At 41.6% G+C, this 12,945-nt stretch overlaps 1 protein-coding gene across 1 annotated transcript in view; it reads right to left on the minus strand.

Moving 5' to 3' along the window:
* ass1 (argininosuccinate synthase 1) overlaps positions 1-12,945 on the minus strand; it is a 29,733-nt gene that overhangs the window by 5,142 nt on the left and 11,646 nt on the right. The window contains exons 9-12 of the mRNA XM_050053590.1: positions 10,086-10,176; positions 5,662-5,746; positions 4,839-4,903; positions 1,131-1,262 (exon numbers count right to left, since the gene is read on the minus strand). Coding sequence (XP_049909547.1) covers positions 1,131-1,262; positions 4,839-4,903; positions 5,662-5,746; positions 10,086-10,176 — 373 coding nt within the window. The remainder of the gene's footprint in view (positions 1-1,130; positions 1,263-4,838; positions 4,904-5,661; positions 5,747-10,085; positions 10,177-12,945) is intronic.

Below are 12,945 nucleotides of genomic sequence, written 5' to 3' on the forward strand. Positions count from 1 at the left end.
TGCTACCTTTCTGCAGAATTATTAATGATTTAAACCCACAATGGGTTTAATCTCTGCCCTGCTTCTGAAGGTAGCACCTTTATATGTGTGTATGTGTGTGTGTGTGTGTGTGTGTGTGTGTGTATGTGTGTGTTTGCTTGCTGTCTCTGGAGGGTATAACTGAAGAGGCCTAGTAGTCGGTCTCTAATGGCACTGATCCTATTATGTGGATGAAGGTGCAGGGGACTGAAGACTGAGCAGAAGGGATGATTAAGACACCTGAGCCAAGAAAAGCTCACACACACGCACACGCAAACATGCTGAACACACGGGGATGTAGGTACACATGACTTAAAGCTCTACTGACGCTGGATTTTTGAAGACAATAGGGATATTGATTACCATAAGTTTTTTTTTCAGAAATATATTTTTTTACATAATCACATAACATAAACAAGCAATCCTAATACAGGTCCATTATTTATTTATTCAGTTTTTAAACCGTAATGGATAGATACCAAGATACCTCAGTAATTCGTTAATTTGTTAGCAGGTACTGGTCATTAGTAGCCTCACCTTTCCTGAAATCAATATACGGCAAGCCTGGCTTTGACATATTATGACGAAGCAATATGGATATTTGTGATAAGTCTACTACTCGATTAGCCGTTGCTACCATTGCTGGTTGGCATGAGAAATACTTGTTGGTTAAACTTATTATTAAAACTGTTACTATTTTACTAAAGATTTATTTTCCTAAAGAGTATTGTTTGTAAAAAATTTCATTTGTTAACTTCTTTAGTGAGTTGTTGTCACGTTTTCAAGGATAATGTGCAATGTTTAACGCACAGTGGAAAGTGCCACATATTTCAGCGGCATTTAAGATACAATTTGGTTACTGAAATATGTGATCAATGTATTTAAATGGCTCTTATACTATATATAATCTTTTTCTGGGCAGTGTTTAACCCCACAGATAAAATTGTGCCCAATTATGACTGTTTTCTGAATGTTTTCTTGGTTTAAACTTCTGTTTTAACATCAGGGAAATAGTCGAGAGCATTATGCCTGGAAGTAAAAGGGAGTGAAATACAATTCATATAAAAATAAGTGAAACTATCGATTTAAGATTATTTATTTTAGGGACTTACCATTGTAGACAAGTTCAGAGAACTTGATACCCAGGCCCTGCTTGATCCGACGTACTTCTTTGTCCATGGTGAAAGTCTCAATGTCTAAATGGGCCTTCAACAGAATTGTGCCTCCTGGGGTTTCATATATCCCTGACAAACAAAGAGAAAAAGAATGAATATTTGCACAAAACAACAGCAGACAAGCAAGTTCTTGAACAGGAATACAGATAAGGGGATGCATGCACCTATTAGCCTGTATAATTTGTCAAATATTCAACATAAGATCTTGTCATTCTCATTATTTTATACTCTACAACCTTGTTGAGGCCCAAATGATATAAATTGTGGCAAAAATACTGATAGTACACACAATTTACCCCCAAATCATCCCTTAATTTTATCACAACTATCATTATCATCATCCAAGGCCATTCATAGGAACATAAACTACAAGCCTGGTTCATCTGAACTAACTACCAGCAGCTCCATTAGCCATCAGCTGTCTGACAGACAGGCCTTCACAGTGCTCACAAAACATGGTTGAGCCTGTCCTGGGTAAATGACAGGGTAGGAGGCCCCTGCCAGCCTGGAGCCTGGACCAGGGCTCTGCCTACCCTGCAATTTACCCCCTCTGGACAGAGAGGGAGGGGTGAAGGGAGAAAAGATGAGGTAGGTGACAGGAGAAATGAAGCTGTCACTCAAACGTCAGCTAAAACAAAAGGAGGGCAGGGAAAATGCTGCCAGACAGATTTGACAACAGAAATGAGAGCTTTATCAATGACATCCATTTCTGTGAGAGCTGAAATTGTGGAAAACTGAGTGTTGTTTCCCCCATCCAATACATGGGTCCACACATCATCTGTCAATCTGAATGATAGTTATGCTTTTTTGATTTGAGTTACACTGCCAAGCTGCCAAACAGATATTTCACGATAGCCAACACCAGGCTGCCAAATTTCACAATTTATGTGGTTTCTCCTGACTCTAAAAACTCTTTTCTGAGATTTAACAGATGAACGCCATTTAATCTCTTTCAATCTGGTGACCAGTGGAGCTCAAATCTGTACGACCCTAAATACTCCAGCACCATTCCTGATCTGAAAATGGAGAAGCACTTACTTTGTGCTGGCGGCCAAAAACAGAGCTTAGCAATGCTGCTAATTGTCTAAAGCCTCAAAAGGTTTCCACCTGAGCTCGAACGGCTTGTGGCTCTTTGGTGATCCAGGGCCACGGAGGGCACGTAGGGACATTTCCGCTGGCTCTATCAGATAAATAAGTTAAAATTGCCCTCCAACTCAACTTGGCTTAAGTGCTCCGAGAGAGAGCTAGCTTATCAGAGAGGGGCAAACAATGAAATGCTATCTGGGTAGGCTCCGACAGTGGCAGTTTAGTTAAGCTGAAAGAGACAACACCCCCAGTGGTTTTTGAGGTTTTAATCTTTTATACGGTTACTGCAGGTATGCTAACCATGCTGCAGGCCTGAAGGGGCTCAGGACAGGAATTAATTCTTCCTGAGCTGATCCACTTTAACCCTTTGGGCAAACTGTTAGTCCAACATAAACAGGCAACACATGTAAATAAAAGTAGATAACTATCTTAAAGGTCCAGTGTGTACGATTTAGGGGGATATATTGGCAGAAATATAATAAAAAGGTGTGTCTTCTTTAGTGTATAATTACCTGAAAACAACAATCTTCATCTTTTCGTTACCTTAGAATGAGTTGTTTATATCTTCATAGGAAGCAGGGCCTCCTTTATGGAGTGTGCCATGTTGCACCTCTATGTTTCTACAGAAGCCAAGAACAGGCAAACCAACACTGGCTCTAATTAGGGACATTCGCATTTTTGTGTCTTCCCATCAGCCAGTGTAGTTAGCAGCCCCTCTGCGATGAGCAGCATTTGAAAAATTAGAAGTTTTTAACATGAAACTGCTTCATTCAGTGTTTAAACTGGTTTCAATCACCGAAAGGGAGAGACCTCTGTGTGTACTTCGGCTCCCAGTAAAACCCCCTGAACGTCTGGATCTTAAGTCATCAAAGGAAAATGGTGAGCACATATTTGCAGGTATTGAGCTAGCAACCATCTCCGATGAGCCAAATAGCATCAGAGAAATACAGCACTGTAATATGAAACTGCTTTACTCATTGTTTTTACCAGTTTAAATCACCATGTACCTTTGTTTTTTGAGAGGGAGAGACATCTACAGATAATTCAGCTCCTGGTAAAAACCTCCTGCACAATGAACACTGAAGGAATTCTAACCAGGAGAAGTTTCAGCTGGTTGTAAACTAAAATCCTCAGTGTTAAATGCCACAAAAGCCCCCTAAATCTTACACTCTGCTCATTTGAGATGGATCTAAAATCACAGTGAGTGTATTTAAATGTGAAGCTGTTTGCTGTTTAGTGGAGGAACATTTCTGTACAAATGAAGTCAATAAATAGAAGCATAAAAATAAACAAGTAAATATATTAAAAGTGTTTTTTAAGCTTTTGACAACATTTATTTCAGTGCCACTGTCTTGGTGTTTGAACAGCAGTAAGGACTGGACAAGAGGCAGCCTGTTCATTATCAAAAGACACAGCCATTTCCGACTGCCTTTGATAGGTGCACCTCAGCTAACGCCATCACCGATGCACGGGTCAGAGGCCTGACAGCACCGTGACAGGTGTTAGTCTGGCACACAGGCTGCTGAATGTTTTGTAGCATGGTGACAACATTCTTGACAAACCATTTCAATCCCCGGCGCCTCCCTGACCCCACACAAATAAATATGACCCAACACAAATAGGTATGACATGTGCCTATTCAAGCCCTCCCATCATCTATTGTGCTAACGCAACTGCCAGTCCAGAGGAGACCAACATGTACACTTGATGGTAGTTATTCAACCACTTGGACACCTTGTGCTCCACCTCTTCCTATTGCTTCAGTGGAGGAAAAAGCTTTGATCTTTTGTTCAGTCGAGGGGAGAGAAAAGTGGGCTTCCCATTTTCCAATTTCTACCTGCCAAGTTGCGCCACAGCTACAAGTCTGTTGGCCAGTCAATTTGCCAATCAGAGCACATATGGGGGAGAGGGAGTGTGTGTCCATGTGTGTATGTGTGTGCATCACACAAGGCCAGGACGGCTCACTGCCCTTGTACGTATATTAGCTGTGGTAACACATGTAGAGACCAACAAAGGAGCTTTTCAAGTTGTCCACTGATACCAAATACAGAGACAAAAACATCCCTGTGTGACTGCACGTGCACATATTATGTGATCGACTGTGTATTTGTGTGTATCCAGCGAAGCGTGGGTGCCGTTATCTCGTTGACGGTGTGTGTGTTTTCTGTATGTGTGTGCATGCATAAGAGAATGGAAATAACTTCAGTGTCTATGATTCCAGGTGAACCAGAGGAAAACATTTCCTTTGAGGAGAGTGTGTTTGTCATCCAGCCCACTTTTACGGAAGCGGAATAGCAAGTGTGACAAAAAGCACTCATGTAAAATAACTGCAAATTGCATGAAAGCCCTGGATACTGAAAAGAAAGCTTCTGAATGGATGTAAAATTAAAATACCGAGACGTGTTTCACAGTAAGTGCAAATATGTCCATCTCACTGCATTTACAGTGCATATCACTGTTTGTGTAAGTGAGGAAGCCTGTCAGACTAATTTGGCAGAGACAGAAAAAAATGTCATAACCAACGCAAATGAAAATAAAATATAACTTTTAATCCCTTACCTCGGGACTTCATGCCAATGAAACGGTTCTCAACGATGTCAATCCGGCCCACGCCGTGCTTTCCACTGAGAGAAGGACAAAGAGAGCCAGACAACTTTAAGTGGACTCACACTCACATTAATTGCACCTTGAATTAGACAAGCCCACATAAGAAGCCTTGAGGATTATGTAAGTTCCTAAATGCCCTGCAAGTCAAAAACATGATTATTTCCAATTAATGAAAAGACTGAAAAAATACGACACAGCAGTCAGAAAAGAATTCACACCCTCGTTACAATATTTCTCCTCATGATATTTCCGCAGACAAAAACTGTCTGTTTTAAAGATAAAAACTATTTTAGTTTCCCAACAGTGGAAATTAATTTCACATCATTAATTCAGATCTACAGATGTTACAACCTAGTTTGTGATGCATGAAATGAAGAAGCAGCATTAACTTTAACTGATGCCTTATAAACTCAACAACATGTAAAAATGACGACAATATCCCGAAAAAAATCCTCATCAGCAACACACTCAAAGTTCAAGAGATGGAAAGAGATTTTTTTTTCAGTCAGCTCTCCTTCAGTACTTTTCATTTATTCAGACAACTGGAAAGCAGAGAGGGAGACAGAGTGGAGGAGACGCAGGAGGGAAAACTCTGGTGGGATTTGATCCCAGGCCAGCAGCGACAGACACACATCATTCCAGAGGCGGTGAACTTAACCACTGCTCCACCTCTGAGGACACTCACACAGTATTCTGATAGTTGTTCCTCACACTGGATATCTAACAAATCATACATGGAAGGTAAAAGGGCTTTCAGTAAATGCCAAATGCTTACCCGATCTCATTGAGGTATGAGAAGATATCCAGTGGTACGTTCTTGGATATGCCTCCCTTCTCATTGGTTACCTTTATAGGCACTCCTGTAGGGAAAATGATTTCTTAAATTATATCACACACCACCATATAAATAACATTAATATTTGTTAATCTTTGATTTAAAGGACTTATAATGTACCTGTGACCCAGCTGGTGCTGTCAAATAGTGTTACATTCAAAATTATGCAATGTCACAATCTGCAATGCATTTTTATGTTTGAGATTCAAAAACTTAAACAGCAATTAATGCAACATTTACTCCATAGGCTGATAGAAAAAAAGATGCATCCCCCCCAAAAATAAACCACAACAACAACAAAAACTGCAGCAAAGCAGACAGCTCTTAAATTGTACCCTATACTGCTCATTTACTAAAACATATTACACAAAAATTTGCATTTCTCGCATTGCTGTCAGTGACATGCTTTACTTCAATTAAAATTATTTTTTGGTACGTGATATCTTTCACTTTGTTGTCACCTAATGTGGGGAAAAAAGCCTTCCAGTCACAATTACTGCGCTGTTTGGATTTTTAAGTTGTCAGTGTACATTTCTACGAAAAATACACACATTAAGTATTGAACACACCACAGGAAAACGGCTGTTAGCTGGATAAGAGTAAAGAAAGAAAGGAAAATTGATACAACACAGCAGGCCAGTGTTTGTGTATGAGAATTAACTGCAAAATTACATCGGTAGCACTTATTCTTGAAAATGCTCTCTCTCACTTCCTCTACCGTAACGTTTGATGATGTTGTTTCTGATTGCCTTTGTTGTTGCCAAAGTAATTATATCAGTCATTCAGAAATACAGCCTTTAAACACGACACTATATTGCAAAAACAGTCATTTTGAATGTTTATAGGAAAAACAAATTGCGCCTGTGTGAATTTGTATGGTATCACTCACTGCTACAACAAAAAGCAAATGTGATAGTCACACAACAGTCTGACATTACCTGCCAGATGTGTTTTTCACCAAGATCAGAGAATCATTTAATGAATCGCCCAGAACAATGAGTAAAAATGTAACCTTTAGACAGTTTATCAACACTTTTTGGAAATGGCTTCTCAAAAATGAACGAAAAAAATCATTTCAACTGACAAAATTGTCAAAAAAAACCAAACCCAAAAAAACGGCAAAGAGTTGATCAAATCTGCTGACAAGTGCTCATTATCTCAGTGGCTGAAATCAATAGTCGTCAGCTAAAAGTAAAAACCATTACAAAAGGAGGTGGTGAGAAGGGCTAATAAATTCAAAGGCCCTGCTCGTTTGAAAGCTGTGAAATCGTGGGCAGGCCTTTTCCTAATTCAATTACACACGCAGCTTTGTTACCCATACTCTCTTTAGTGCTGAGATTTTTTTGTGCCACTGAGTGTTTGTGTGTTCATGCGCATGTGCAGGAGACAAAACCAGTTGCAGATTCATCATTGCCGATCTCCTTACTACTATGTCTCACACACACACACACACACACACACACACACACGGTTCTTCTTAAAAATAACACCCACGCTCACTCCACACACTTCCTCTCTAAAGCCACTTAAACCAAGTACACATCAATCACTGTCATGGACCTTCTCATTCATGGCCTTCAATGAGCAACACGGGCCAAAGGTGGAGGCGAGGAAACAAACATGAGACATGGGTGTGTGTCCGTGTGTATGTTGAGAAGGGAATATAACCATTTGCGGGCAACACAAGGGGTCGAATTGAGAAAAGATCTGCTGATATTCACGTTCAGTCCTATACATCCTTTAGCACGCTTGCAGTTGGAGAGAGGAGCAGCACTTCTGTTCTCCTTTCAACCAGCGTTTACAAAAGCCTTGATAGGAATGACACGTGAAGGACTTGACAAATTTTTTTAGACAAGGGCTTTGTTAATGGCCCATTCTCATATCGCGGGAATGGTGGTGGCTCCCATGGAAGAAGAAAAAAGTACCTCCCAGAGCAGGAGAGGGCAGTATGGATGGCGCATTATTAAAACCAGCCCCCTCCCAGATACCTAATAATTAGATTAAAAGTTCAAATAAATTAAGTGTCTGAACGTGGGAGTGTAGGGGCTGGCCTTTCGTCCCTGTGCTCTCTTTTTTCCCTCGCTCTCTCCATCATGCGGGTTCTATCATTCACTGAGGGGTCTTTTTCTCGCCATGATCCTTTTCTTCAGTTTTTTGCAGCCTAACAGTGCAGACAATGGGAGCACAGACACAGTTGTAGGAAAAATTACTGCTTTACATTTTTCCTCTCTGTCTCTTTTTCCTCTCCACTCCTTTGGCATGAAAGGAGGGAGGGATGATTTTTTTTTTCTTAAAAAAGGGAGAGAATTGGGGAATGGAGTGTTTGACGGGGAAAAAGGTTCCTGTCGTTAAATATTCTTTTTTAATCAGTGAGAAAACTTTGGTGAGAAAGGCAGGGATGAAAAGGTGGGAGGGGGAATGAAATGAAACATTCTTGTGCTGATCTTGTGCTCAGAGGGAGGAGTAGGCTCGGGCCTTTGTGTGGACAACTAAAACAGCTTTTGTCATAGGGTGCTCAATAAAGGCACAGAGAATATGTGTGAAAATGGAGCGCAGACCTGCAAAGAACCCGCGAAACCAGACTAGGCTTTACTCCTGCATAAAGCATATCCCATCTCCAGCTGAACTGACACCAACCTACTTGTTTTATAGTTTAACATTTTCTTTGGGGAAAACTGGTAACACTTTACCAGTTTCCCAAAGAAAATGCTCTGGATACCATTTCAGTGCAGATACATGTTGACTACTACATGGCATTTTAATTAGCAGCTTTGGTGGTCACAAATATTCCCACCAAGTCTTCTGCCAACCTTCTGAACATCCCTTAAATCACTATTATAGCTCATAAAGATGCCCATGTGATCAGAGGAGCTAGTGTCTCTCAGCCGATTGATGTTAGTTCTCTGCAGCCTCCACTGGTGACCAGGGATGATGGGACATCTGTGCCATTTGCCCCAGGCCTGGATGTTTCTTGCCATTCTCTCTTTACGCAAACATGTGACACTTTCCTCCATTCAGCCCGGCCCTCATGGCTATATATCTAATGAGCAGTTCACTGGCCCCTCAGGGCTTGGTGTATTAGCTGGACTTAATGCTTCCGGCCTGTGTGTGTGCCCCCAGGCCAAACATGGCAGCTTTGGACCAAGTAATGCTGTGAGAGGTTAAGGATAAGTCTGGGTGGTCAGGAATGGTGATAAAGTGCAACTGGGTCAGCGTGTGAGCTGTAGCCCTGCGGCTATAAACATCAATGTTAAGTAACATGAAGGGACATGGACACTGAGTGAGGATGGACACTAGCTCTCACTGATGCAGAAGCTCAGAGCTGATGTCATTCAATACAAATCATGGGAACTAAGTGAAACTTATTTTCCTGTGTGTGTGTGTGTGCATGGTGTACAACAGAAACTACCGCATCAAATTGGTTTTGATGCACGACAGATTTCAGACAACAAGCCTGGTCAAGTCCTGGCATTTTTCAAATAAAAGTGCAGTTTAATTTGCCCTAAACATAGATCAAGCTCAAATGCAAAAGACCAGGTTGCATTAAACAGACAAATAGCCAAATCAATTGTACATCTAGAAGTGCAGTTGGAGAGTGCAGACCTCCACCAAGGCTGTATGCCAGCAGTGCAATACGAAGGCTACCACTGATAATGCTGTCTTGACCCATTGTGGCAGGACAGTGACATCGTGGAAGCTTAATGCCCACCCTCCAGTTCTCCCTTACCTCGCACCGGTGAGTGTGAGCGACCCCCATTAACACTTGTAGCTCTGTCAGCACTGTTTCCATGGTTAGCACTGCACTGCTTTCTGCCACCATTTTAGCTAATCACCTCCATGCTTGCTTAATGAAAGTGAAAAAAAAAAATCTTGCATCCGCCCTGTGATTTGGATCTACTAATCCCAAATTCAATGGGTTCTTTCTTGGCCCATGCTACACCCTTTCGCCAAGTTTCATGAAAATCGGGGCAATAGTTGTTCTGTTATTCTGCTGTCAAATAAACTGACAACCGCACAAACAGCACCAAAAACATGACTTCTTTGTGGAGGTTAATATGACAAGTAAGACCAATTATGAGTCAAAATAAATGTTTTGAAATTAATAATGTAAAAAATGTAATATTAATTTCACATTTTGTTGTATATCATGTGCAGATGTAAGGGAAATAAAAAATGAATGACTGAATTGTCATTAAACGAAAATAATGATTATTCATTTGAATACTTACCTTGAATGAATCATGTCCGTTCTAAACTTTCATAACATATATTTTGGGCAAATTATATGTTTTTCCATTTACATCAGGGATCAGGTTTTAGACTGACAGAGAGATCAACAGGTGACGCATACTGTGAACACAAACCGTTTCTGAACTCTATCTCCAGTACATCCGGGGTGTCGGGAGAATCTTCTGGGTTCTTGGTCATCAGGTACAGGTCAGCCGGAGCATGGCTCTGAAAAACACACAAAAACACTCACTCACTCTCTCTATTTCACACACTTTTATTCCCATTGATGAATAACCAGGACCTTCTGAGACCTCATCAAACAACGGTACCGCGGACAGGGGAGACAATTGTGTGAGGTGATAAGGGACGACTCGAGACATGGCGGAGAGAAGAAAAGAGAGGATGAGGCGTGAAAAAGGAGAAACCTGAAAATACCATCAGGAGTTGAGTGAAGACAAAAAGGAGAGAAAAAAAAATCAATGTTCCATTTTTCTCCTCTATTTGGTTTCATTTTCCCTGCGTGGCCCTTCACCACAGGGGAAGGCGGGGAAAGTGGGATGCAGCGAGAAGGAGAGTGGGAAAGGGCAAAAGAAAGAAATGACTCACATCCCCAAGAATAGTGAACACTTGACAAGTCAAAACACACCTGATACTATGACAGAACCTATTTGAGCGACACTATGTCCTCAATAATATTCTACCTGTCTGTAAATATCTCAGATTTGTGAATTCTATCATGTGTCTGCGGTTCTTCCCTACTTGTCTCCACTTCCTTTAATCTTCCAGTTTTCCACTTTTGATTTTCTGAGTGACGTTTCCTTTCTATTTTATTTTCAAATGAAGAATTTTGCTAAATGGGCATCACACAACAGAGCCTCAAAGTCCACACCCTAAACCCACTAAAGTTGTCCTGGGTGACAGACGTTTGTCGTTTTTCCAGTTGGTGGGAGCAGGGAACGATTTCAGTAAGTCATGCTTGGGACCTAAAAGAGCGTGGCGGTCTGACGTGTCTGCCCAGCGATGTGGCCCTCCAACAATTACACAGCATTAGGACAAGACGATGGCCAATGTCTCCTGAGCTGAGGCAAATTGCAGGGGGACTATGCAAAATAACTACTGGGTGCATTTAAATGGAAAGCTTTACCAGACACTAAATCATCATACAATAACTAATCGGCATCCGCTCGTCGCCTGTCAGGGAAGAGAAAACGAGCAGCGCAATCACTTTCCTTCCTTTTAACTAAACACCAAAATTGACTGGGAAGGCGCCCGTCTTCCTCTCCTTCATTTTCTGCCTCAGTGCCCTGAAAGATACCAAATGAGAGCGAACAGGAGAGGGGCGAAATGACTACCTTAAAAAGCCCTTTGATGCATACTCTTTGAGGGGGGAAAGACGGACTGAATTTTAAATACTGGAGAAAGTGGACGGTTCCTGTGGTGTTATATGCTGTAAACCAGTGGTCGTCTTTTTCAACCTTCAAATAAAGCAGTATAGCACATATAAGCCATTTGCTGTAGGGGTTACTTACTTCCAGGAAAAGAGAGTTTGTTTATTACTTTTATGGTTTTTGACATGTCATGCATTGATTAAACAAGCAGCTCCAGATTTAGTCTTTCTGCCAAAACAGATTGGTATACCTTTTTATTTTAGCTTTAGATTAATTAATATTTTGATTTCTGGATTGGGATGAATTTTAATGAACCTCCTGAGTTTAAAATCTAACTTTGTTCCTCATGTGAGAGTCTTAATTGCCTATTAACCAACAAAGTATTTAAAGCTTAACTGCACTATGGCTTAGAGAAAGGCCTCGTGCGAGAACAATTTCCACCTGATGAATTAAAAACGTACTTTCTAAAACGTATACAAATTCATTCTTCTGGTCGAGGACTGCTTAAAAACTCATGCATGCTCCAACCACAAGAGCTCAAACTTACTATTGGACTACTGGATACAAAGAAAAAAGGAAAAGTAAAGGGAATAGGCTTGTTTCCAGTGAGCGAGAGATCAATGCATTTCAATTCAAACCCCCTGCAGGTGGACCTGTCCTAAAGCCATGGCCCTGAAAGAGTGGAAAAGGTAGAGACAGAGAAGGCGGGGGCAGGGGGTATTGGTGGGAAATGGGGCATGAAGCGCACCATCATGTAGCACAGAGCAGCTCCTTTGGCAGTCTTTGCTTCTGCCATATTGTTGTGCTAAACGTGGCCCATACAGCAAAGAAGAAGGCTGACGCATGAACTTAAAGCAAGTAAATTTCTATCTTTCCACATATTAGTTGCCTCATTGGTTTTCAATCGAAGCCAACAGAGCCAAAAGAGGCAGAGGTGGCAGGAGGGAGAGGGGGAGGAGAGGAGGGGAGAGTTGAGAGGGAGATAGAAAGAGAAGAGGATGGTAAAAACATCTTTGGAGCAATGGGTTGGAAATGACGCTTAAATCACCACGTTTCAAGTCTGTCCTTCTCTTTAAAATGCAAACATGGCAAATTGAGACAAGAATAAAACAATATACACGTGATGTGCTGGAGAGATGTTTACATTCTTAACACCGAGGACGTTTTGGTTAATGTTGGGGCCTCCGCTCAATTTAATGAGGACAACAGGCACTTCTACACGGAGGCAAAGCTATAGTGATGCCGAGATAGACACAAGGAGGGCTCGCTAAGTATTACAGGTCAGACCGATCAGACCTGAGGGCGGCGAAGGCACATGACAAATGCTGACCTCTTTGCTTCAAAGCACACATTCACATGCACACATACACCTACAAGCCCACTTCCTTCCCCTACAGGCAGTCCTCTGTCCATCCATCTTTCCAGCCAGCCATGCGACCAGCAGAAAACAAGTTTTCATTTCCTCTAGGTGAGCAGAGGCTTGGCGTCACGCTCCTTTAGCCCTGGTCAACACGAGCAGTGGCCCATCAGTTCCCTGATCAAAGAGCGCAGTGGTCCTGAGGAAGCTCACTGACACAGGCTATAATTAAGACTGCGGTGATGTTTT

This window comes from Epinephelus moara, chromosome 9, assembly GCF_006386435.1.
Source record: "Epinephelus moara isolate mb chromosome 9, YSFRI_EMoa_1.0, whole genome shotgun sequence".
In the NCBI taxonomy this organism is placed as follows: domain Eukaryota; kingdom Metazoa; phylum Chordata; class Actinopteri; order Perciformes; family Serranidae; genus Epinephelus; species Epinephelus moara.